We start from the raw sequence: 26864 nt of genomic DNA, 5'->3' as shown, positions 1-26864 counted from the left end.
CATACAACACTTTGCTTTCTGGGTTATTTTCTTTAGATTCCTGGATCTCTCTCAGGGTTTTCCTCTGTTGCAGGATATTATCACACTGTGAACCCTGAGATTGCGTTATTTCCTGGAAAAACCTGTTTCTGGTTGTGGTGCAGCTCAGCCCTACCACACACCTTTAATCCAAGAGATTTCTGCTTGAATACTGTGAATAGGATTAAATCAGGTCAACCTTAGATCAAGAGGCAGAGCAAGCAACAGTTGACAGGAAGTGAATGTAGGGTTACTAGGAAAAAAACGTAGAGGGAGTCAGGAGAATGGATAGAGAGACACGGGAAGTAGAGGGGAGGAAGGGCATTCAGTTTAAGAGGAATGATGTTTGAGACAGAGTAGGAGAAGGTAGGAGGCTTCTGGGGTGTCAGAGGAAGGTCAGCTGGGTACTTGCTCTGCCTCTCTGAGTTTACACCCTAGCATCTGGCTCCTGAATCTTTATTGGTAAAATCAAATGATTTATATTTTGTTAAAAACAACATTTTTTTCTACTTTGTTTGCCATCAGTGGCCTCCTTGGTCTTAGCTCTCTAGCCCTGCTGTGTTCCAGCTGAATAGGACACACTGTATGAAACTATGGCATACATGGGAATACAGGGTTACTATGGTGCTTTTGGGAATTGATCTTACCCTTAATATTTGCCTTTGTGGAAAAACTGTAAGACTTTGCAAGTAAGAATATTGGCTCCCATGCACATAAGTAGTAAGAAAACACAAAATTTAGCATTCTCAAAATCTTTGCTTTCATTTTCAAGCAGGGTTTCTCTGTAGAGCTCTGGCTGTCTGGGAACTCACAACCAGGCTGACCTTGAACTCAGAGTTCCAATTGCTGGGATTAAAGGTGTATGCAGATTTGTTTCACAACCTTGCAGTTTGTTTTGTTTTGTTTTTATAAGTATACTGTGTGTGTGTGTGTGTGTGTGTGTAGGCCAGAGGTCTATGTCATTGTCTTCCTCTGTGTGTGTGTCCACCTTATTTTTTGAGACAAAGTCTCTCATTGAACCTGCAGCTTGATATTTCAGACTGGCTGGGCAGCGTGACCGTGGATCTGAGCATCTCTGTCTCCTAGAGTTGGTGTTACAGATGTTTGCTATTACACCTATCTGCTTATGTATTATTCTGTGTAAATAAGTGTTTGCCTGTGTGTTTGTATATACATCATGAGTGAGTCTGGTGCCCAAAGCCAGAAGAAGGTACAATGACAACAAACATGCATCAGAGTTTAGTTAAAATAAGATTTCTACAGATCTACTGTAGAACACCGTGCTTACATTTAACAATATAGTATTGTATACCAAAAAACTGTAAGGATACTAAATCTCCTTTTGAGTTGTAGTTGAATTATTTAACCTTGGATGGGGCCTGTAATGTTTCGTATCATCATAGATACACTGCTGTAAATAATAGAGAAAAATATTTGTGGAAAATGTTTGAGCCATTTTTATAGAAATTATTTGGAATTTAGACCATTTTAAATTATGTACTTAGAATAAATCTTTTTCCTCTTAGGAGCGAATGATCACACACTTTGAGAGGTCGAAGATGGAGTGAGCAGTGGGAAGCCGCCGTTGAAGATGGCTCGTGTCAGGGAAGAGACCAGCTTATGTGTCAGTCTTCTGCACGCCCTGCGGGATTAAAGGAGACAATGACATCTTGCTCTGTTCCTTGGTCTTTGTGCATGGGAGCTGGAGAGAGGTATCAGCCAAGAAGACCAGCTTAGTGAAACACACTCATAGGATGAGAAAACTACAAACTGCTTTACATCATTGACACCCTTCGCTCCCCAAACCCATCATGGCTGTTTTTGCAACCTACAAGTTGTCCCTGGACTTTCTGTTCAGTTATTTAATCTGTCAGAGTACGAAGTTTAATGTTTCTGAAAGGACTATGTCATCTGCACCATAATTTGTCATCTCTAGGAGCAACTGCCTGTGATTTCATTTATTTAGGAAGTTGTATTGGTGATGGGAGAGGTTGTCATTTATCTTTCAGTTTCCTGGTAGGTCAAGCTTACATCTTGCATAAGGGAAATAATCCCTTCTGAGTTAAGGAACCGTAGATCTATCAGTGACCAAAAGGGAGAGGAAAAAAGAGAGAAAGGTTATATGTGTTTCAAAATCAAGTGCAATTTTGTTTACAAATGGTGTATATTAAAGATTTTTCTATTTCAGATGTGCTTTAAAGAGAAATATTAGCTTAACTCTTCTGACATCTGATATTCTGACACATCCCATTGCTGGCAATGTGGTGCACACTTCAAAAACTTCAACTACCGTTCATCAGCCTCCAAGGGCAGCATTGCAGAGTCACCGGCAGTGCTTGGTTTGCCTTCATGCCATCCTTTGGGATTGCACTAGATGCCAAGAGGCACTCTGTTTAAGTGCTGTGGTTATTCACCCGGCAGCAGGGACTGTCATGCTTCAGAAGGGGGAGCCTATAGAAAGGGAACAGGTCCTGTTGCTTTTCAAGCAGTTACTCTGCATGAAGTGGTGTGGAGGCCCTGACTGCTGCTCTTTTTTTTTTTTTTTTTTTTAAGATGGACCGTTCTAGTATCTGGTGTTGGTTTAGAGACTGTTTATAAGGAACGTCACCAGGTGATGGGACTCACTTGAAGCGCTGTGTTTCTGTTTTAATGGTTTTGTCCAATTTTGCCTTCCCCAGATTTTTGTTCTACATGGAAAGTTCATGCCACTTTTTAATATAAAAAATTTAACAAAATTAATGGTTTTCTCATTTATTTCAAATTTTCTCTGCATACCCTTCTTCAGATGCTAATAGAGACTTTCTCTCTGTGGCTTTCTTTACAGACTATCTTATTTTCTGTTGAAACTGATGACCACAGTTTTAAAATAACTCACACTATGTGTTCTGGTTTGCTTTCATTGCTGTGATAAACACCATGACCAAAAGCACCTCGGGGAGGAAGGGTTTATTTCGGGTCCTATCATAATCCATCATTGGGCAAAGCAAAGGCAGGCACTCAAACAAGGCAGGAACTGAAGCAGAGGCCCTGGTGAAACTGCTTGTCAACTTTTTTTTAATATACAACCTGCCCTGGCTTGCCAGGAGTGGTACCGCCCACAGTAGGCTGGGCTTTTCCACATCAATCATTAATCAAGATCTTCTTAGAACTGGCAACCCCATGCACAGGCTAAAGAGTATTGGGGTGGGCCTCCAGGGGTCAGGTCACTTTGCTGCAAGCATTTACTATTTCCCCTGGGGAAAGTGTGACTTCTTATTCTAGGAATAGGACATCACCAAGAATCTAGGCTCTCTGATCAGTCTCAGGCCACCTCCTAGACAAATACCTGTGCCCAATTAATTTTAAGGGATTTATTTATAATATATACAGATTTATTTAAAAGAAAAAAATGGCCCATAGACTTGGATATGGGCTAATCTGATGAAGACATTTCTTTTAACTGAAGTTCCCTCTTCCCAGGTAACCCTAGCTTGGGTCAGGTTGATAGAAAACTAACTGGAACACCGTGGTAAAATCTGATAGCATATAGGGAACATTTCTCTACAGCTTTTTGCTATGGCGGTACCTTTAAAGAACAAATCAGATGAGGAAATGAGTATATTCTGAAACTAACCCATTACCAGTAGCTGTGGAAGCATATGTTGTTGTTGCAGATAAAACTTAGCAGTTGGAATAATCATTACAACATAGTAGGGTAGTTGGTCACGTATTTTTTAGATTGCTTGGATGCTTGCTTGAGACTTGGGAAGAAAACTGCTGTGTTAAGAAAAAAACATAAAACAGTTTATAGCCTTGGGCCTGATATTATGTTATTGGGGTTGAATATATAGTGTGATTTTTAAGGACAGACCTTTTAGAGTTTAATATTGACTGTCTTGGTCATTGTATCTGGAACTTAAAGTATTAGACCCTTTCCTTACATAGTAATCAGCACTCTAAATTTCAAGGAATTTGAACTTAATTAGAAATTGTGTGTTTCTAACTGCCTGACAGTGTTCATTCGATTGTCTGAGCAGTGTTTGATATGGATAGGACAAGCAATCCTCCTTACATATGAAGGACTTGATACTGTATAAAAAGTAAAATCTCAAAAAAAATTAAATTAAAAAAAAAAGGTAAAATCTCCAGGACCGGTTGTTTGGACATCATATCATACCCACCCTTTTAGAGTTTTGCATTAAACCCAACTGCCTGTTTATGGCATACCTGATAGTTGGATACAGACCATTTCTGTACAACGTAAATCGAGTTGGTTTTTAATTCTCCAAATGAAATAAACTTAGGCCTCTAGGCAAGGATGGCTGAATGCAGTTCAACACAAAATTGTAAACTTACTAGAACAGGATTTATTTATTATCTTTGTAACTTAAGTTTGTATTTCTCAAGTATAAACTCTGTAGATGGCAACATTGTGTCCAAAGTGTCAAAATGCTGAGCTTGTTTGAACCCTTGCTACTTGAAATGTGGTCTCAGAGATTAGTAGCATCAGCCATACCTGGAAGTATGCTCAAGGTTCTCGGGAGGATCCCATTCTGGCCCCATTGAATCAAATCTACATTTTACTACTGTCTCCAGGTGATTTGTAAATCGTGTAAGAAGCAATGGGCCAGGGGGCTTGGGCAGTGACCCAGATGGTAAAAGTGTTTGCCAGACACGCTTGAGGATCTGAGTTTGGATCCATGGTACCTATGTGATAAAGCCAGTAGCTTTGCACTGATGCTGAGGACAGGTGGGTCCTGGGAGCTCATTGGCCAGCTGGTCTGGCTGACTGTAAAAGGAGTGGGTGTAGCCGCACAAAGTTTTAATCCTAATCCTTAGAAGGCAAAGGTAGCCAGAGCTCTTGAGTTCAAGGCCCTTGTGGATTGCATAGTGAGACCCTGTCTCAAAAGCAGTAAGCAACACAGGCCCTTTCTCATAAATTATATAAAATGGGAAGCCATCTGTCCTCTGGTCTAAAACATTGGTCGGGAACCAGAAGTGTTTACTGAGCAGAAGGCATTTTTGTTCATGTATCTGATCTTTGAGCAAGCTGCTCTAGAATCTATCTGGCAGGTAGATTCTGGGGATGCTTCCAAACATCCTCCAGTGCATAGTACAGTCCAACATACAGGCCCTAAAAAACTGTACTGGAGCTGAGAACTGCTGGTCTATAATGATCTTTGTTTTCGAGTGTATGAACTCCCCTTGAGTTCATACTGTTCCCCTCCAAAGTTTAAGAAATTGGAGTGAGGGACAGGGTTTCATTTTTCAAAAGTTGCTGGTGTAGGGACTAGGAGAGAACCACTGACCAGCATGAATGATGTAAACCTAAGGTAGTGGGATTAGTTGAACTGTAATGATGATATTGAAACAATCTATTGACTAGTTAGAGTATGTCAGACTTGATAGATGCTCACAATTGTAATAGGCCTTATGCTGAAACACTTTTTGCAGAGTAGGAAAGTAAGGCCTGCAATGGCCCATTTCTGAAAACACAAAAACAAAAACAGCAACAGAAAAAAAAAAAACCCTAGAATTTCCTAAGTGGTAGATCTCCAACCCAAGTCTGACACCAAGGCAGAAGTTACTCCTCCCTGCCCTGCCACCCCTCCCGCCCCTTGGTGGGAGAGCTGGTTTTTGTTTGAGACAGGACCTCACATGTCCTAGGCTGTCTTCAAATTTGCTATGCAAATGGAAGTAGCTCTGAACTTCTGATCCTCCTGAGTGCTAGGATTTCTGGACTGTGCCATCTCTGCCGGCACTCTCCCCGACAGCATGAGGTCTTCATTACGTTCACAGCCTAAGACTCTAAAACCAGTTTTGGTCCTTCCACAACAGCTGTCAGGATGGGAACTCAGAGGGGCGGAGCTTGTTGCGGCGGAAGGGGCGGGCTTAAGCCAGCAGGAAGTCCGGCGGCGAGGATGGTTGTGTTGGCGAAGGTCCGGTAGCGGGGTCCCTGGTGGGATCCGGTTCTTCCCTGTCTTCGGGCCGCAGGCTCCGCCCAGCAGCCGGAGCAGAACGGCGGCGGTGAAGCTCCGCAGCCATGCACGACGCTTTCGAGCCGGTGCCAATCCTGGAAAAGCTTCCCCTGCAGATCGACTGCCTGGCTGCCTGGGGTGAGCCGCGGGGCCTCGCGCCTGTCTTGTGGGAGTCAAGGCGTCTGACCGTGTAGGTGGGCGGAGGACGCATGCTGTCAGAGAGGGCAGAGATGACAGGACTGTGCACCCGGGGCGGCTTGCGCGATCTCTAAGGACAGTCCATTTGTGCAATGTGCATTTAGAGGTTAAGCTCGCTGTATTAATTGTGCTTGATTGGGGCCCCTTCTGTTCCTACGAAGTCCTGAGTGGAAAAAGGCAAAGCACTGGGAAGTTGTAACGCTGCCAGGGGCTTGAACTTGTTCAAATAAATGGTCGTGCAGTTTCCTAGGTGAAAGACACAGATGTTTTACTGGGCAGTGAACACGTTAGCAGCGTATGCTTCAGAGCCCTTAGTGTTCAGTCACAGTTTACTTTTCTTTACGGTACATAGCTCACATACTCTCTTACTCTGAGTGGTTGATTGCCTTATGCCATGAAGTGCCCAAGTTGCCTAACTCTGAAATAGAAGAGCATCACAACAGACTGCTGTGAAACCTAACCTATATGACCTTGTATGCTTTTTTTCCTTGGGATTGACTAATGCAGAAAGCAAGGTCAGCATCTTTTGTTTGTTTTGGAGTTCAAGTATGTAAATCTTAACTCTCAGCTACTTTGAGTGCTTTTCTGTGAATCATTAGTACCCGTTACAACCCCCAAAGGCTAAGTAGGAATAATTTCAGTCTTCTCTGTTAATGTCCATGTCCGAGAAATCAAGGGCCTATACGAAGGTGGACTTTAGAAACCTCACTTAGATCTTACACTGAGAAAGGTGCCATGATGGACCATGTGGGACTCTTGATGGCGACCAGTGTCCTGTGCATCTACCTATAGTGCTATCCAGCCATCCTTGCTGGGTCTTTGTGGAGTTCCCAGAGGGATTCAGATTTTGTGTTAACGCTTTGAGCAGCCGCTAGCCTCTGTTAAATAGTACCCCATGGTAAACTGGCCTAGTCCTTTGGATCAGGGAGAGAATCCTCAAACATCTCGAGAAAACCTCATTTCCTGGAGGAAAGTGCTCTCAGTAGAAACTAATAAATGGAGGGATTAATTTCTCTACTGTTTCATCAAACACATAGTAGATACCCACCTGGACTGTCCTCTCCACCCGAGACAGGAATGCAAGGATGCAGGAGAAACAGTGTCTGTGTTCCTAGAACACAGTGAGGAACAAAAGCACAGGCAGATGGTTGTGAGCCACCATATGGGTTCTGGAAACAAACTCAGGCCCTCTGGAAGAGCAGCCAATGCTCTTAACCTCTGAGCCATTAATCCAGCTTCTGTTCTAGATTCTAATATCTCCAGATACTCCTGTCATGTATCCCATGTTGTAATAAATGGGATTTCTCTTTCTCCTTAGGTGAGGCTACAGGCCTTGGAATCATGGTTGACTCCTCACATTCTCAGTCTACCAAAGACTCTTGACTGTCCAGAATAAATCTCCAATCTCGTCATTTCTCCTCCGTCTGTTGTTACTGCTCCTGACGAAGGCGCTGTCTCTTACCTGAATTACCATGCTAGCGTTCTCATTTACCTCAGCCTGCATTCGTCTTTGTCGTTTTCATCTTTTCCTGTGCATTCACACAGATCAAGCCTTTAAAGACCTACACCTCTTTGCATCTCTCGTTTGCTCAAACCCCTGAAGTGGCATTAACATTACTAGACCAACTTCCAGAGTTTTCACCATGTCTGGAAACATCCGACATGATCAGATTGAAGCTGAGACAAGAACGTGGGGAGCCCAGGAGCTCAGGACCAACCTATTCCTTGTCCCGAAATAAGAACAAGCAGATAGGGCATGTGGATTGTGTTTATATGCCTGTGTATATTTGTGTTCGTGAAAATTGCTCATTTTCACGTGGATGGCCCAAAGAAAAATTGGAAGAATCAACCAAAATTTCTAAATGATACTTGTAGCTTAGAAAGGACAGGGACAGATAGAATGGACAGTAATGGAAACTAGACTTTTCATAGGTTTTGGGTTTGTTAGCTTCTGTTTGTAATGTATATTTGTTTATTTGTTTGAGACAAGATGTCACTACACGTCTCTGACTGGCCTATAACTCCCTGTGTAGATCAGGCTGTCCTTGAACTCAGGGATTTGCCTGCCTCTGCCTCTGTCACCACATCCAGTCCAATTTTTAGTTTTAAACTACACACACACACACACACACACACACACACACACACACACAAATATGCCAGTCTTAGAGTACCACCATGGGAATCACTGATCAGAATCATTAGGTGTGAAGCTAGGGATTTGCATTTCTAGTAAGTCTGCTTTATTCTGATGCAGCTAACCAGGAGTTTGCCTTGTAAGAGCCCCGGTTCTGTGCCAGTGAGCTCATTTCTGTGTATTCTGTTGTGGCCGGTAGTGGTCCAGGACTGAAACTGCTTACTGCATGAGGTTAGGCTGCATTACACCGCTGGACAGAGTTTTCATTAAGGTGGTTTGAGCAAGAGGTCCAGCCTTATTCATTTCCCTGGGAGATCAGGTCTAACCTCTAGCCTCAGGACAAGGTCTTACTTCCCCTTCTTAGACCAGGACTCCACCTGGAGCCAGGGACGACCTTGAATTCTTGACACTTCTACCACAAGACTACTGGGCTCACAGGTATGGGGCACACCCACCACGCTGGTGGTTTTCTGGGACTGACTTTAGTTTACAAGTGTATTATTACCTGTTTGGGTAACGTGGTCTGTCTTCTGACATGCTGTGTTGATTCCCAGGTGGATATCCATTTCATGCTGTAGGCTTTTTGTTTCTCTGTGTTGTGCTCCGACATCTAATTGTGTGAGTTGATGAGCGCAATGGCCACTCCGTTTCTAGACAGTATATGACAGTATATTACAGCTTTTCTCCGACCTCCAGCTCTCACGGTCCTTTCACCTCCTCCTCTAAAATGTCTCCTGGCCTTGCCCGGGCTGGAGGTGTTGCTATAGATGTCTGGGGATGAGCACTCAACAGTCACTTTTTCCAACCAGTCATGAGACTCTTCAGTAACTGCCAACTGCAGAAGAAGCTTCTCGGCCAAGCAGCACATAGTTCCGAGCATAACCATAGATATTTAGAAGGCAGTTTGATACCGTGTGCATTGAACAACAGTAGCAGATAATGGTAGCACTTTATCCTGTAGGGCTTATGACCTCAGAAGCCAGGTGTTTTTGATTAGGTTTATCTCTTGTGAAGCAGGCCTCAAATCAATTCAGAAACTGATTGGTTACCCCCATAACCTTCACGTCACTATTGCCCAGTGGGCACGTCTTGCCTGGGAGGTTAGTGTCAGAGCATTCAGGGTTCACAGTAGCACCTTACAGTACTGTGAAAGCCAGCCAGCGGGGAGGAAGTTCTCAGGTCAGCTTCAGCTTGGTTTCTCCGTGCTCTGCAACCAACGTATGTTAGCAGTAGCGTCTTGTGCCTAGACATGGTGGGAAACCAAGAAGTCGGCAGTAGAGTGTATTCTTTGGGGAGCCTCTGTGGCCTTCCTGTCCAGTAATGAGGTATCCCACAACTGGTGCTGAGATTTTCATTTGGTAACCAGCTTCTTTCTGGAAAAGCATTGTTCACCCATACAGGATACCTGTGTCTAAATTCTTTCTCTTTCTAAAATTATATATATAAAGCTATAAATGTAGTTTTGTTATTTATTTATTAGTTTATTTGAGACAAGGTCTCACTAGGTAGTTCTTACTGGTCTAGAACTCACTATGTGGATCAGGCTGGCCTCCAACTCAGAGAATAAATTATATTTTCAATTTGCTTACAAAGTAGTGGATTTCCTGAGGCTTTTTCATACGTCCTTAGTCTTGGTTAGCCCCTCCCCACTCCCTGTCCCCTAAACTTAATCTTAAACAATGAAGCCAAGGACATTTTTTTAAAATTTGCTAATGTTTCTGGTCTAAAAATAATCTTACTTAGTAGCCCAGGCTAGCTTTAAACTCACTGAAGTCCTCCTGCCTTAGTGGTCTAAGTGCTGAGAGAATAGGTGTGAGCCACGTGCCTGGCAAAATAAATCATTTTCGATTGTTTCCAACAACCCTCTTTTTCTTCCTCCTTTTTGGCCCCTTCCACTGTGCCCCCCCCCCACACGCACATACACACTAAGACTTGAAAGCAGAGTTTATGTCTCACACCAGGCAGGGACTCTACTACCAAGCCACAACTCCAGCCTCCTCAGACCCAAGGTAAAGAAATAGGGTTTTCACAAAAGCCAATGAACTTTCTCTGGGCTCTTTTCTAGAGGAATGGCTTCTTGTTGGAACCAAACAAGGACATCTTCTTCTCTACAGGATTCGGAAGGATGCCGGTAAGTGTCTCGAACCCAGACGATGCACAGGAAAGCTTTACAGCTAGTGTGCAACTGTGGAAACAGAGATTCTCAGGCCAGTTAGGGGGTGATTGGAGGGAGGACTGTGGGGAAAGGGGAGAAACATTGAGAATCTCCTGGGATCGTTCCTCTGGTGGGTGGAGCTGAATAATACCTACCTTCTTATCTAGGAGATTCACTACCTAATAAGAAATGTTTCTGTATACATGCTGTATAGTTGTAGGCAGAAAGAAAGAAAACCTGTAAAGAACAGTGGCCATTGATGTGGACGACACCAACTTATGAGGCTAGGCCACCTGTGAAGAGGGCAATCTAGGTTTGAGCCTAGTTTTCCTTTTTGGCCGCATGACTGGCTGAGTCCCTTCAATACTAGCATTCTCTTTTGTAAACTTTGGTGAAGTTGTTGAGAGCAGGTAAAGCAGCAATGGGCTCGGAAGGACTTTAGACAGCTCTCATTGTGACTTTGTCAGTGGTGATGTAGAATAATAACTAAAGTGTTTGAAATGTGCTCTCTTAAAGATTCCCCCTTTGTTCTGGTTTTACGTCTGTACTCCTTTATGAAAAATGGATGTTTGGAAGGCAGGAGAGAGAGCCCGACGGGTAGAGCTCGTGCCTTGTGAGCACCAGGGTCTGAGTCTGATCCCCAGGACTGTCGTAAAACAGCCAGGCTTACCTCGCATGCTTGGAATCCCAGGTCCGAGGAAGCAGAGACTGGCAGACTAACAGAGTCAGTGAGTTCCAGGTCCCAGTGACAGGTAGAACATCATCTGATGTTGTCCTCTAGCCTCCACATGCGTGTACACACATGTACATATGTTCCTGCACACGGGTGTGCACACACGCAAACGTGAAAAAAGAAAACTGATGTTAGCGTATTATGCCCTAAAACTACTATACATAGAAACTTGCTCTTCATGCAAGAAGAGCTTAGACCAAGTTGTCATTATTCAACCATAATGGACCTGAAAATATAACAATTACATAGTTTTCTTATAATTTTTTTCATTTTCTTATATTTATTCATGTGTATATGTCTCTCTGTGTATATCTGTGACTCTGTATACATACATATGTAGCTAGGGAAGACAGAGGAAGGCATCAGGTCCCCTAAAGCTGGAGTCATAGTTGGTTGTCAGCTGGCGGATATGGATGCTGAGAACCAAACTCAAGTCCTCTGCAAGAGTAGCAAGTGCTCTTAACCATAGCTATCTCTCTAGCCCCAGAAATTGCAGTTTTCAGCCTGATGTATTTCCTTAGTAATTTCAGGTGAGAGTAGAAATAGGAGCCTCTTTTTGGAATCTGGAAAGGGGTCTCATAACATGGAGGGAAAAAAAATCTGTGGCAATAGAGAAAAAAAAAGGGCCAGTGGTCATGGTGCTTACTCATAATACTCAGGAGACTGAGGCAGAAGGATCACAAATTTAAGGTCAGCCTGAGCTGTATAACAAGACCCTGTCTCATAATAAGAAAATTAAAAAGGTCAGGTGTGGTGGCTCGCACCTGTAATTGCAGCACTCAGGAGGCTGAGACAGGAGAATCGTCCATGAGTTCATGGCCAACTTTGCTTGACTACACAGTGAGTTGGTCTCAAAAACTAAAATAAAGATCAGGTTCTATGAAAGGTAAGAGGAGAAACCAGAGACTAAAATAGAGAGTTTATTTCATTTCTGCGTTACTTTCTTTAAGTCAGGGGTCATCAAACTTCTCCAAAAAGTCCAAATAAGGTAGGGAAGTTGGAATAGCAGTTAAGAACATTTGCTCTCCCAGAGGACCCGAATTTGGTTTCCAATACCTTTATTGGCTCAAAACTTCCTGTAACTCCAGTTCCAGGGTATCTGGTGCCCTTTTCTGGCCTCCACAGATGCCCACATATACATACATGGAAGCAAACATGCACATGTAAATAAAACTAAATCTTTAAAAACCAGCAAAAGTCCATTTTGTGTGCTAGAGAGATGGCCCGGTGGTCAAGAGTGCGTACTGTTCTTGCTGAGGACCCAAGTTTAGTTCCCAGGACCCACATTGGGCCTTTCCAGGGAATCCAACACCCGCTTCTGGGTGTTCAAACTGGGCAGTGGTGGCACACACCTTTAATCCCAGCACTTGTGAGGTAAAGGCAGGCAGTGAGTTCAAGGCCAGTGGGATGGTCTACAAAGTGAATTCCAGAACAGCCAGGGCTGTGTAGAGAAACCCATCTTGGAAAACAAAACAAACAAAAATGTAAACCTTCAAGTAGAAAAAAAAAGTCCAAGTTAGGCTTTAAGCATCATAAAATTTGCCCTGAGTTTAATGCCCCTGTAAGCAGAAAGCAGCCATAGGTAGTGTGTCCGTGAGTGAAGGACCGCGCTGCACACGGAGGACCCTGTGGGTAGTTCTTTGCTCATCCTCGCTTTAAAGTTGGAGTTGTCAAAGCCAGAATGTTTTTATTCCTTGACAGATGTAGTCATTGGTTTAAATAGTAAGCTTACCTTGAACTATCTAAAACATTTAACCGTTGTTTTCTGGCCATATGCCGTGGGTTCAGATTTAATGGGGGAGCAGAAAACTAAATAATTGCTTCTCAGCCTTTTGGTTAAGGTCAATGCAGAACACTACAATAAATAAAACAAAAATAAAGAATCAGCAAGGCATGGTGGCTCACAGCTGTTGTAATAGCACTTTGGAGCCGGAGGCAAGAAGACTGTCATGGCACTGAGGGCACCTGGGCTGCAGTGTGGGACCTTGTCAAACAAAATAAAAACAACTTTTCAGGCCAAGTGTAGTGACTTGGTGCCTTTAATCTCATGATGTAGAAAGCTGAGGCAGGAGGATTGTTTCAAATTCAAGGCTATCCTGGCCTCCATAGTTAGTTTTAGGTATGCAGACCCATGGCTATCTCAGGGAAAGGTGTTTTTTATGTTGTTATGAGATGAACTGTTTTTTTTTTTCTCATGGTACATTAGTTTTGCCTGAAAGACTAGTTTTTCACACCCCCTTGGGATATTGAGTAAAGTTCTCGGCTTTTTGTTTGTTTTTCAAGACAGGGTCTCACTATGTAGCCCTGGCTGTACTGAACTCACTGTGTAGACCAGGCTGGCCTCGAACTCACAGAGATCCGCCTGACTCTACCTCCTGAGTGCTGGGATTAAAGGCATGGGCCACTCACTACACCCAACTGTTCTCTCTCTCTCTCTCCTTCTTTTTTCCTCCCTCCCTCCCTCCCTCCCTCCCTTCTTTCTTTCTTTCTTTTCTTTTCTTTCTAAGAAATCGCTTCAGAGGAACACACTGGCAGTATTTGTTAAGTTACAACAGAAAGGGAAAGTGTGGCCACTCAGTGCCTACCCAATAAGCTTGCTGCCTTCTCAGACCTTAAAGAATTTTTTTTAACTTATCCAACATTTATTCGACTAGAAAGCATTGCCAGTGTTGCTGAATTTCCTCTTCTCTGCACACACTTGCACCTTCCACTAGAGAAGGGGAAGTGACGCACGAGGGCCGATGGGAAACACGGGGATTTCAGAAGAGGTAGGGAAGAGTAGGAGGGGGCAGGATGGGGTGGGTGCAAAGGTGGATTCCAGACAGATATGCCCGCCCCCCCCCCCATGCAAAGGCAAGACCACAGGCAGCTACAGGAACATGCAGGAAAAATGGGTCTGTGAGATATTTCAGTCCTTTCTGTCCCTAGGTGTCTGTCAAGGGTAGCCAGGAGGTCTCAGGGTTCTGCTTTCAGGCTCTGGAGACTGAGGCAGCGTGGCTTTGATGGTGCTCACCAGCTTCTGAAATCCGCTCAACACTGAAATTTGCCCAACACTGGCTGTTCCCCTAGCTACTGTTCCCACCCGACACCTCAAATATGACTGTGGAACCTGCCATAGTGCCACATACCTATAATCCCCCCCAGCACCTTTGGAGGTGGAAACAGGACAAGAGCTCCAGACCCTGTTTCAAAAATGCGGTGAGACCCTGTCTCAAACAAACAAACCAACCAATGAGTGTTTAGTGAGGTGCTCCAGTGGTGAAGGGCTTGGCTGATGACCCAGATTCAATACCTGGAACCTGGGTAAGGGGAGAAGGGGAGAACTAACTCCACTGATCTCTTTTGCTGCGGATGCTCCCACCCTAGTAATAAAAGAAAATGAGGAAAAAGTGAAAACCCGTGTGACAGTTCATGCCCTTAATCCCAGCATTCAGGAGGCTGAGGCAGGAGGATTGCAGTAAATTCAAGGCCAGCCTGGCCTTTGCAGTAAAATCTAGGCCACCACAGGCTACAAAGTAAGACTTTTTCTTGGACAACACTGGGGTACCAGCTACTTGGGGTTAGCTGTGGGATGATATACAATGTAGGTTGAAACCAGTCCCACACATTGTATCTAGTCGCTGCCTCGTGGTAGCTGTTTATGATGTAATTGCTTGGTTTTGATCTGGTAACTCCTGTAGCTGAATGTGCTTGCTTCCCCAGCAAGATCAGGCTCCTGTGTCTTTATGCTGTTGACTTTCTTCCCCCTTTTTGCAACAGTGGCAGCAGATGAGCCTCACCTGAAAGTGGCAGTAAGCGTAGATGCATTCCCCTGCACGGGCTTGGAGATGGTGCTGCTTGCTCTGGCTGCAGGATGCAGGGCGGCTGCCGGGACGTAGTTCTGTCTAGGTGGAAGTAGACTTTGACCTGAGTCTCACAGCTCAGGCTCTCACGTGACTACAACTCTTTACCCTCTTTTTGAGAAACACTTGGCCAGTGTATTTTGTAGAGTAAGATCTTCAGACTCCAGGTTCCTGGCTGCTTTGGTAAACACCTTATGATCTTTCCTGCTGATGGTAAAGGTGTGTGAGACCCTCTGCCGTAACCCTGGGGTTGAAAGCTGCCTGCTGTGCTCAGGAAAGAGAGCCGCCTGTTTTAGACCTCTGGCTTGTAGTCCTTTAGCTAATTTAAAGGTTTATTAGGAGTGCACATGACGCCGTGTTTTGTTTCTTATGTGTCCCTGTGCTTGGAACTACAGAGGTTTGTTTGTTTTCCATAGGTTGTAACAGGTTTGAGGTAACACTAGAGAAGTCCAATAAGAACTTTTCCAAAAAGATCCAGCAGGTAAGTGGCCTTGCTCATTGGTATAAGTATTATTTGACTCCATGAAGCCCTGCTGTGTTAGTCTGGTTTTCAGTGCTGTAATACAATAACCGAAGCAGGCTACTTGAGGAAGAGCCAAGATCGAGCTCAAAGTTCTAGAAGTCCAAGAACACAGTGCTGCCAGCATCTCAGCCATGCTGAAAGCCTCGTGACAGGACACACACGACAAGGAAGGTCATACTGTCTCACAGGAAGCCGGAGTGATTCAGGAAGTGTTCAACAGCCTGACCTCTCTTGAGAACTAATTGAAGAATCCCATGAGCACTAATTGGCTCTCTTCTAATTATATATCCCAAGTGACCCATAGACTTCCCACCAGACCTTACTCCTTAATATCACCACAGTGGGGACCAGGCCCCCCATAGAGGCATTAGCTGTTGAGGATTACACTCAAGCCCTAGCCAGAGGTAGAACTTGTTGATGTTATTTCATTTGAATCCTCTTCTCTCTGCCCTCTTTATATAGGGACTCAGCCTGTGGTCATGCACCTGAATCCTATTTCACAAGCAGAGACCGTGGTTACACAGAAAAATGAGTCAGGTGTCTGTCACCAGTACAGGCCCTTTAGTCTGGTTTAGTCTTCTTGTTAAGTGAACTTTCAGTAAACCTTACCGGAAATGTTTAATTGCGTGTGATGATTTGCTATTTTCCAGATCCATGTGGTTTCCCAGTTTAAGATTCTAGTCAGCTTGTTAGGTAAGAAAAGGGGCTACGTTTGTATTTTCTGTGTTAATTTCATAGTATTTAACAATGAGCTGGTACCTTTTAACCAGATACAGCAGGGCATATGGGTAATGAAGGTGACATCTCTCATGAATTTGAACTCTATTCTTCAAGATTCTCTGTTCAGTGATCAACAAATAATAATCCATCCAGGGATCATATAATTATATACCATAGCCTGTGCAAGTCTGACATAGACATTAGAAGTAGAGAAATCAATGAGACATTGCATCTACCTTTGATTATATTCTCATTATCATGGCCAGAATTTAGGAAGTAATGGTCATAGAAACGTTGACAGTGCTGTGGGATCCGGGGAATAGGAAGGACTGATACAGTTTCCATAGGAAGAGAGAAGTAGGCAGAACCTTTGTGGCAGGAGCAACTTAAGCAAGGCTGTCATGTGGCAATAGGTGTTCCTTGTGGCCTGACTTAGGACATGTGATAAAGATGACAAGCTATCCAGCAAGAGGCAGCTGGGGCCGGACTGTTAGAGCCCTCACCTGCAGCGTCATGGTTTTGCAGGAGGCAGCCAGAGAGGCTGAAGCCTAAACACTTACCTCACACCCTGGACTATTTAGCCCAAGGCCTGAATGACAGAATCATTATAACTTTAGTTCCTGGTCCACAGCTAAACATTGAAGCACTAAATCTCCACCATAGGAGCTAGCTGAAAGGTCAGTTTAGATGTTTTGGTGATCCTTCTGCCCGCAGGTTTACTTTCTGCAGTTTTGGTTACCTGTGTCAGCCGTGGGGTTGAAGCAAAGATAGCAGTGAGATATTCTGAGAGAGACAGCACCCCTGTGCTGTTGCTGTGTCTGTAATTATGCTGTTGTTCGTTGTTTTAATCTCCTCCTATGCCTAGTTAAGCTTTGTGAAAGATTATACGAACAGGAGAGGAATACAGGGTTGGTCTGTCCTGGTTTGGGCACTGATTGGTGTCTTGGAACTGAGTGGTTCATGAGTTTTGCTGAAGCAGAAATCCTTGCCATGGTTTGTACAGAATCCAGAGAGTCTTTGTTTTTTTCTGTGACTGAGAAAACTATTTCCTGAATGAATGCTGACGTATTTCCACACTTGGGAGTTCAAGTGCAGTAGGAAGTGAAAGCTCCCTGAGCTGAAGTCATCTCAGCATCTTAAGGAACAGAATACCCAGGTCAGAAGATGCTTGCACTGATAGAGTCAGGAATGGACATCGTTAGTGGAACTGGAAGTACATCCTCAGCCAGAGTCTGTAGTTCACTTCTTTTAGATGTTACACAGTTAATTTTTTTTTGATGATTTTATCTTGGTGATTGTGTTAGCGATTGACTTAGTGACATTGTGATTTCTCCCAAACAGAAAACAACATTTATGTCCATGACTTGCTGACATTTCAACAAATCACTACCGTTTCAAAGGCCAAGGGGGCATCATTGTTCACCTGTGACCTCCAGGTGAGTGTGTTTAGGTGAACTTTGGCTTTGTGAATCCAGCACTGCCCAAGTTCCTAACACTCTCACGAGCAGAATGGCTCTGGCATCCAAACCCAGCAGCCTTCAGAGAAGAATATTTTGCTTTGAGTCATATTATATGTGGTATGAGGATGCAAGCTTTTCATTCCCTGTGTGCTAGTTAAATCGCCGAGTGTCAATGTGTCAGCAGGCAGCTAGTTGTCATGCGGACCACTGCGGGAAAGCAGCACCTCAACACTATCATGAACCTGATCGTGGTGTTAAATTGACTTGTTCTAAACAAAGTACTGTAGTCTTGATCATAGGGAGTTTGCATTGTTCAAAAATGACATCTTTGTTTTTGCCAGTTCGTCATCCTTCTGTTCTTCAGACTTCCTGGGCCGCTTCTCAGCTGGGATTGTTGATAGCTTTTGGTGGCTCTCTTTCACTCTTTTTCAAGATATATTAGTACACAGTGCTCTGCCTGCATGCATGCCTGCAGGCCAGAAGAGGGCACCAGATCTCATTACAGATGGTTGTAGCCACTAACTATGTGGTTGAACTCAGGACCCCTAGAACAGCCAGTGCTCTTAACCTCTGAGCCATCTCTTCAGCCCCCTCACTTCCACTCTCAATTGTCCTGTGCTTGGAGATTTTCTTTTCCCGATTCTTTCCAAGTATTCCAAGTGGGTCTGCTGTCACTGACTCATGCTGGCCCCGACAGCCACGGGCAAGAAACGTTTAAGGGAAAAAGGGGGCAGAGGAGGGGATGGCCCAATTATAGAATGGAAGACATACCCTGGGATTGTTTTCTGAATTGAGAATGTCCGTCTGAAAGAAGTGCTCCTCATCCAGGTGTGTCTAAGGATGGACAGACTGGCCTTCCTCCACCCAGTCCTGGCAGTGGGGCTCTAGGACTTGCAGGTTTAGATTCAAGTCGAGGTTGCCAGTCTGCTTGCCGCTGTGCCATGGAGTCACCACATGCTCACTGGCCTGGGTGTTTCTCCCTAGCACGCCGAGACCGGCGAGGAGGTGCTGCGGATGTGTGTGGCAGTGAGGAAGAAGCTGCAGCTCTACTTCTGGAAGGACAGGGAGTTCCATGAACTGCAGGTAAAGTCCACTGTCCCTGCCGTGGGGAAGGGGTAGGAGCTGGTGCTGTAGCTGGCCGCAGCCTCCTGTTCAGAGCTAACGAGGTTCTCCCAGACAGATGCACTGACGCAGAGCCCTGGGAGTTGCTCGTGCCCACTGCTGCGTAATTCCACAGCATTACCGAAGATTATTTTATCTTCTAGTGGCTCTCACCTTTTCCAGATGTATTTTCCAGTTCCTGGGTGATTTATATTTTTATTAGGGTAATTCATGTTGTTGGTTAGTTGGTTTTCTTTTGTTACTGTTGTTTTGAGACAGGGTTTCTCTGTGTAGTCCTGGCTGTCCTGGAACTTGCTCTGTAGACCAGACTGGCCTTGAACTCAGAAATCTGCTTGCCTCTGCCTCCTGAGTGCTGGGATTAAGTCCAAACCTGATTTATATTTTATTTATATAATTCTGGGAGTGTAGGGTATTTTGCAGAATAGAAGTAGTATAGCAGAAAGGCCTGGGTCTACTCCCCTTAACATCTTTTCAATTGAACTCATATTCTCTTTTTTTAGGGGGACTTTAGTGTTCCTGATGTGCCCAAGTCCATGGCATGGTGTGAAAATTCTATCTGCGTTGGCTTCAAGAGAGACTACTACCTGATCAGGGTAAAACCTTCTGTTTTTGCCTTGGGGAGGTGATCGTGAGTTTACCTTGACAGATGATCATCACTTCTGAACCTTGTTAAGTAGAGCTCTGGCTGTGACAGGTTCCTGTCTGTGTGCATAGTTTTTGTGTGTTTCTGCTCTTAGTGTTCGCCCAAATCGGGTGTCTATGTGCTTTAGCCAAGCAGAGTTAGCGCTCCTTCGCTGCGTCATTATCCAGCAGTATCTGATGACTGGGAGGGGCTCAGGGCTCTGGCTTACTGTCTGTCTGATCATCACCTGCTCAGAATTCAGAATTACATATGAATTTTTTTAGTGTTAGCGTAAGTATTTCTGATTTTAGAGTTCAAAATCTCTTAGTGCGTTTGTTTCAGTTTTTCCACTAATTTCAGAAGTTGCTTCGGTGTATTATAGAAATGCCGATGAGGAAATGGGGGTGCTGCTCATCCAGACTCCCTCTCTCCCCAAATCAGAAACAGTGCAGGTGAGGGACGAGACCTTCTGTTTGATTCCCCAGCACCTAAAGAGAAGAAAATAAATACTTCTACTATATGGGATTCTTCCCTGTTTTTAGAATATACCTTGCTGGAGGCTGGAGATGGCTCAGTGGTTAAGAACACTGCTAGGGGATCCAGGTTTAGTTCCCAACGCCCATAGGGCAACTATGAGTCAGTTGTAACTCCAGCTCCAGGGGATCTGATGCCCTCTTCTGGTTTCCATGGGCACAGGCACACATGTGGTGCACAGACATAATATGCAGGCAAAATACTCACACGTATAAAAAAAAAAATCTTGCTATGCAAACTGTCTTTAGAACTTGTTTTTTTCTCCCACAGAGTGGTGAACAGCCACAGCATTGTCTTTCCTCCTCGTGTGCATACTGTAGGTAGAAGAGATGGGCGGCTCCTCACCTCATAGAGTGAGCTCAATCTCTTGGCTTCTCCCTGGTCTGATAACCCAGACTTGGCAGTTCTAGAAGCCTTCCTAATTCTCCCCACAGTGTTAGCTCCTTGTTGTTTATCTCTTCGCTATTTTTGTTCTGCATGTTTAGTTTGGGGATGTTTTCCTGCTGCCAGCACTCGGGGTTCAGAGTCCCGAAGGAGTCACTGCTCTCAGCAGATGAGATTCTACCCAGGCATGTGCACACTGAGAGGAGTCTGCAGAGTGGCTGGGCTAAGGCTGGAGCAGGTGTCTCACCTTCCAACTCCTGTGGACGCTTCTGTCACACAGCACCATTGCCACTGAGCTACAGATTCGGCCCCCTTCACCTTCTTAAGGTTTCATTTTCTGAAGGTAGCAAATCTTGCTTTAGGGCCATGGCTATTAAAAAATTGCTCATGTCCTGACGTACATTAAATTCTATTCTTTTTGTTGTATAACTCTTGGTTTTAACAGATATCTAGGATTATATAACTAATGCCACAGTGACAATTCTAAGCAAGCCTGCCACCTCCCTTCCAGCTGCCTCTCATCCAGCTCCTAGACCTCCACTGATAAGGATGCGTTGTCTCTTAAGTTTTGTTTTTTGGAGAATGTCAACAGAATTGTATCAAGTGGAGATCTACGTAGCATAGTACATTAGAGATTCATCTGTGTGCATACGTCAGTGGTTGCTGTCTTTCACAGCCAAAGTATTCTGTGCCATGAATGGACTGGAGTTTGTTTATTCGCCTGTCAGCTGAAGGATATACCTGTTCCCCGTTTTTAGCAACTCTGAAGAAAGCTGCTATAAGTGTTTGTATGTGAGAGTTTGTATAAATGTAAAGTTTTATTTCCCATGGACAGTAGTACCTAGAGGTGGTATTGCTGGCACCTGTGGTGGGCTTGTGCTTAGCTCTATGAAAAGCTAGCATATAAGCTGGCTGTACCATTTTCATGCCCACCAGCAGTGATGTTCTGTATTGTAGCACCTCGCATCGGTAAAAGCCCCAGCTGCTCTGCACTATAGCACGGTTGGTGCCTGGCAGATGATTTTCTCCATTCTGGAAACTGCTCTTGCACTGTGGAAAAGATGGTCATAATGAAAATCATATTCACTTGAGTCAAACAAGGAACATTATTGGCTTCTCTGGTTTGGGTTTTGTGCGGGTTTTTCTAGGCTGCGTACATGCCTCTTTCTGGGAAGTGCTGGCTAACTCCCCTCATGTCTTCCTGCAGGTGGATGGAAAGGGGTCCATCAAAGAGCTCTTCCCAACAGGAAAGCAGCTGGAGCCCTTAGTTGCGCCTCTGGCAGATGGAAAAGTAGCTGTGGGTCAGGATGATCTCACTGTGGTGCTCAACGAGGAAGGCATCTGCACACAGAAATGCGCGCTGAACTGGACAGACATCCCAGTGGCCATGGGTGAGGCCAGCAGTAGCTGCTGCTTTGTCCTTTGGATGCAGGCTGTGTCGTCCCTGTAGAATGGGTTCTGCAGGGGCTCTAGCAGACTGCCCACCTTCTGCTGCTCACCCCAGGTCCCCTTCTTTTAAGTAAATACTTTTAGGGACATTAAAGAAGGGATAAGGCTTTTCTGGAAGTTGAGTTTTGCTTCAGAGGGGGAAGAATCTACAAAGAAATGTGTGTTTCAGGAAGTGGTGTCCACCATCGTTTCCACTCTTCTGTCTCTTCTCTCACCTTCCTGTTAATGGTGTTTATTAGCTCCTTTGGAAAACAGTCTCCATCTGGAAATCCCTTACTCATCTGATATTTATAATTTAGAGGGACAGACTGCCCTCACGGTGGAGTCTTTCTAAACCTACCTTAGGCTCCCCTTCCTCTGCAGTGGTATTTTCTGGAAGCATATGGCATGCTTGCTACACTTCCCTTGCAGTCAGAAACACAAACATGGTTAGTACTTTCTGTGCCGAGAGGCTCTTGAGTAAAGGGTTGCATCTCAGATGAAGAGCTAAGACATGGTGGATGCGTTAGAATTCAGAAGTTCACAGAGATGATGTCTGATTTTTCAGTTAGACATGAAGATGATGCCTGGCATAGGGAAGATTGGACGAGGCCAGGCAGGGAGTCTGGGATTTGAAGAACAGTTTCCTTACATTCTGGGCAGACAGAACAGGGTGGAACTGGCTGAAGATGCAGAGACAAGCTGACCACAGTGAGACTCTGTGCAGCGCTTGACCAGCTCAGCCAGGAGTCTGAATCATGGAGGAACTAGCGAAGGCCAGCTGTCAGAGGCCCGTGGGACGGACTGAGAGGATGGGACGGTCCTAGGTAGAACTTCTAGGTAAAACATTGTGTGCTGGAGCTGGAGCAGTGGCTCAGCCGCTAAGCACTTGTTGGCTCCCAGCACTCATGTCCAGTAACTCACAACTAACTGTAACTTCAGCGCCAAGGGACCCAGCACCTTCCTTGGGTTTCTGTGAGCACACCCACACACGTAGACACATAAGTAAATAATAAAGTAAACCTTTAAACCCAGCAGTTTTACAGAGTGTTCTTAGCAAACCACAAGCTCTCATCAGTCTCAGAGCAAGGAATATCACCAGATAACACCTGAAGCCTTCTGCACAGCTCCCCGGCTTTGCTGTAACCTGCCTTCCTCTGGCCCCAAATCAAAGATTTTTTACTTATGATTTCTTTTGTTCTGTCACTAATGACATCTCATGCATCCACATTCACAGTGGAATGCAGTTCTTAGGGATACCTGGATCTGTGTTCCTAGGCCATGGTCATACCTAGGTCCAGAATAAACTCTTTCTTCCTCCCTTTGAGGGGAGAACTGTTTCTGCATTGACGACACCACTGATTGAATCACACCTGCCTGCAGTACCCGTGTTTAAGTTTCTGCAGTTAGGTTTAATGTTGTGTACAAGCAGTAAATTTATTTCAGAATTCAGTATAAAGCAAAGCTTTTCTTTATTCCGTCTTAGAAGTTCTAAGTTTTTTTTTTTAAATATTTATTTATTTATTATATATACAATGTTCTGTCTGTGTGTATGCCTGCAGGCCAGGAGAGGGCACCAGACCTCATTACAGATGGTTGTGAGCCACCATGTGGTTGCTGGGAATTGAACTCAGGACCTTTGGAAGAGCAGACCACTGTGCTCTTAACCTCTGAGCCATCTCTCCAGCCCGAAGTTCTAAGTTTTTAATGACTCTTTCAAAAATATATTTTCTGTTGCCTGCCTTCATGTTAAATTTCCCTCATCACACAGCCTCCCAGAGGAAGGCTTTCACGGCAAGGAATTTAGATTTTTTTTTTTGCATACTAACTTTAGCACATTTATAGATTCTTTTGCTTCACCCAGTACACTAAGCTAGCTGGATTGTCCCATTCCTGCTACAAAGTACAGAAAGGAAAGAGTGGATTTGGTAAATGTTCTTTTAACAAAGTCAAAGAAGAAGTCAGGGTGGGTAGTGCGTATCTGTGGTCTCCCCGCTTTCTTAGGCCTTGCCTCTCAATACCAGTGCATTGGAGATTAAGTGTCAGTGTATCGGTATTTGAAAAGACGGGAATGTTTCAGCTGTAGCAGGCATTAAGTGGGGTTTGTATTTCTTTCTCTGAAAATCTTAAGCAGAAACCTTAGCCAGTGTAAGGAAGGGAAAAAAGAAACTTCCTCCTGTTCTCTCTGGGGAATGCAAGGCAGTTTTGTAGCCCAGTTCTGCAGCTGCATTGGCAGGAAAGCTGCACCCTACCTTTATCTGGCCTGGCTTTGTGACAGATAGGAAAATGGCACAAGAAGCTTCTATGTAGTGGAGCTGGTCCAGCCATGTTAGGAAAGCTCGGTGTAGCTCTGCTATACAAGAGATGTCTCTTGATATCACTTAAGCAGGCAGTGGTCCTCTTTCCTGTGGATTGCACTGAAGGAGCCTCCTGTCTTGGTGCTCGACCTGAGGATTTTTTTTTCTTAAGATCTGTTTACATCACCTTCATGTTATCTGAGTCCAAGCCCACCCTTCACCCAAAGCCTTCAACAGAACGCAAGCTCAGCACGTCCTCTCTTGCAGAGCACCAGCCCCCGTACATTGTGGCAGTGTTGCCCCGGTATGTGGAGATCCGAACGCTCGAGCCGAGGCTCCTGGTTCAGAGCATTGAGTTGCAAAGGCCCCGCTTCATTACCTCAGGGGGGTAAGGAACGTCTCTCTTCACTGTGACTGCCTTGCTCCCAAGTCCCTGTACCATCCTAAGTCTCATGCCCTCTTACCAATGTTCTTCTACTTCCAGATCGAACATTATCTATGTGGCCAGCAATCATTTTGTTTGGAGACTCATTCCTGTTCCCATGGCAACCCAAATCCAACAGCTTCTCCAGGACAAGCAGTTTGAACTGGCTCTACAGCTCGCAGTAAGTCTTGTTCCTTAAATTTTGGAGGCAGACTGCTTTCCTCTTTTTATAAAGCAGCTGACCATGGTACAAATATTTATATTTATAGTTTTTTTTAAACATCTCTGAGATTCCTTTTTTTTTTTTAGATTTATTTATTTATTATGTATACAGTGTTCTGCCTGCATGTATACCTGCAGGCCAGAAGGGGGCACCAGATCTCATTACAGATGGTTGTGAGCCATCATGTGGTTGCTGGGAATTGAACTCAGGACCTCTGGAAGAGCAGTTAATGCTCTTTACCTCTGAGCCATCTCTCCAGCCCCCTGTATTTATAATTTATATTGTATTTAGATCTCTATTTATATAGATGAAGAGTAAGCTGGAAGCCTGGGGGGCTTTGATTGGGGTTTGAGTATCTATGTAACTAATGACATTACTTTGCTTACCTGTTCAAGTGTAGACTGAATGTCAGTTATAATGGTGTCTTCTAGAAAGTAATGGAAGAGGGCTGGAGAGATGGCTCAGTGGTTAAGAACACTGACTACTCTTCCAGAGGTCCTGAGTTCAATTCCCAGCAACCACATGGTGGCTTACAGACATCTATAATGAGACCTGGCACCCCCTTCTGGCTTGTGGGCACACATGGAAGGAATGCTGTATACATAATAAATAAATAAATGTTTAAAAAAAAGAAAGTAATGGAAGAAATAAAATAGTTCAGTAGATATTGTATGGTTTGGAACAATTAGAGACCATGCATACATTAACATACAGTAATTAATAGTCAGGTTTTGCCTATAGCCACTAAAGGGCCCCTCGGTTCTTTCAGAAGTGACGTCTGTGGGCAAGTGTAAGCCTTCAGACTCTGGACTGCCCCACTGCTGCAGCCTTCTGTTTACTGTGGCCGTGGGCCAGTCAGCTTTTTATCCCTGTATCAACAGACAGCTCAGAAAAAGTGCTGTTTATTTACCTCACATTTTCAGAGATCCAGAGTTCAAATGGCATAGTGCAGGCTCCATGACAAGGCCACTCGTTGGCTTTGCTACCACCTGGAACAGACAGAAATACAAGGACATGCAATTAATCCCACCATGAGTAGACAAGAGGGATAACAGCCTCTCTCACGAATGCCTTTCGTCCCTAGTGACCCGAACACCTTCCAGTCAGCCACACTCTTGAAGGTCCACACTCACTTCGCTCACTTCTCGGTATCACCACCCTAGGAAACAGGTTCCCGACCCTGGGGTCTGGGGGGACACAAAGTGCATTCTGCTGTTTGCAGCCGCTCTCCTTTGTGTTCATGTGGACTGTTGTTCCCAGCAAAGCAGCAGTGTGTCTTGCTCCATTTTTCTCTCCCATTGCTAGTGATTTTTCCCCCTTTAATTTTTGAGACAAGGCTGTGTAGTCTGTGCTGATGTGGCGGTCTGCCCACCTCACCCTCCAAGTGCTGGTATTACAGGCATAGACTGACGCATGTGGTTTCTGTGATAGTTTGTATTATCTGTAGAGAGTGGATTTGATTTCCAGAAATGACCATACGTCTCTGGACCTAACCTGGGCATTAGACTGAACAGTGTTAATTTAAAGAGGCCTTGATGCTGTAATGGTAAGCTTGATTTCTAGATGCTCTTGCAGGTCTAGACTGTCTCTGAATGAGAAGCAGCGATCACGTTAATTACTTCTGGTGGCCGCTTTTATGTATGTGCATGTGTGCGTGCGCAGGTTCACACGCACTGGTGTGTGTATGTGTGGAAGCTAGAGGCCTCAGGACAGTCATCACCAGCCGTCCCCCACCCCGAGTCTCTGAGTGAGACCTGGGGCACGTTAGAGCCCTAGGGAGCCTCCTCGCTCCACCTCCCCAGGGCTGAGAGGCAGGCAGGTACCACCACACCAGCCTTTCTAAGTGGGTTTTTAGGGATCGACCGGTTTGATCTTTGTGCTTGCCGTGCGACACTTTATGGACTGAGTTATTTCTCAAGCCCATGGTGGCTGTTTTGAAAAACAACTTTTATTCTGTGTGTGCAAATTCTGTAATTAAATTATAAATCCCACTTTAGAATGCTAACTTTTCAAACTCATGTATATCTTGTATGTTGAGTCTATTGCCCCTTTTATTCTCTGCGTTCCCTTTTCTCACCCCTCTCCCA

General features: G+C 44.6%; 2 protein-coding genes across 8 annotated transcripts in view; both read left to right on the top strand.

The window, feature by feature from the left end:
* The window catches only part of Tmem87a (transmembrane protein 87A), a 51907-nt gene extending 49150 nt beyond the window's left edge, over nt 1-2757 (top strand). For all 5 annotated transcript variants that reach the window (XM_075961883.1, XM_075961881.1, XM_075961880.1 and 2 more), the window contains exon 20: nt 1545-2757. In XM_075961883.1, coding sequence (XP_075817998.1) covers nt 1545-1586 — 42 coding nt within the window. In that variant the 3' untranslated portion in view covers nt 1587-2757. The remainder of the gene's footprint in view (nt 1-1544) is intronic.
* A 3134-nt stretch (nt 2758-5891) lies between these two features.
* Vps39 (VPS39 subunit of HOPS complex) overlaps nt 5892-26864 on the top strand; it is a 42095-nt gene continuing 21122 nt past the window's right edge. For 2 of the 3 annotated variants that reach the window (XR_012909697.1, XM_075961874.1), the window contains exons 1-10: nt 5892-6113; nt 10376-10441; nt 15457-15521; nt 16214-16256; nt 17625-17719; nt 18728-18826; nt 19366-19458; nt 21613-21796; nt 24398-24518; nt 24615-24735. Coding sequence is in view for 2 of the 3 variants with exons in the window: in XM_075961874.1 (XP_075817989.1) it covers nt 6041-6113; nt 10376-10441; nt 15457-15521; nt 16214-16256; nt 17625-17719; nt 18728-18826; nt 19366-19458; nt 21613-21796; nt 24398-24518; nt 24615-24735 (960 nt within the window). In the remaining variant the exon portion in view is untranslated. The remainder of the gene's footprint in view (nt 6114-10375; nt 10442-15456; nt 15522-16213; nt 16257-17624; nt 17720-18727; nt 18827-19365; nt 19459-21612; nt 21797-24397; nt 24519-24614; nt 24736-26864) is intronic. The other variant, XM_075961875.1, reaches the window with a different exon arrangement.

The sequence above is a fragment of the Microtus pennsylvanicus genome, chromosome 2, assembly GCF_037038515.1.
Source record: "Microtus pennsylvanicus isolate mMicPen1 chromosome 2, mMicPen1.hap1, whole genome shotgun sequence".
Taxonomy (NCBI): Eukaryota; Metazoa; Chordata; class Mammalia; order Rodentia; family Cricetidae; genus Microtus; species Microtus pennsylvanicus.
The sequence above is the reverse complement of the archived record's forward strand: the minus strand, read 5'-3'. Positions and strand labels throughout refer to the sequence as shown.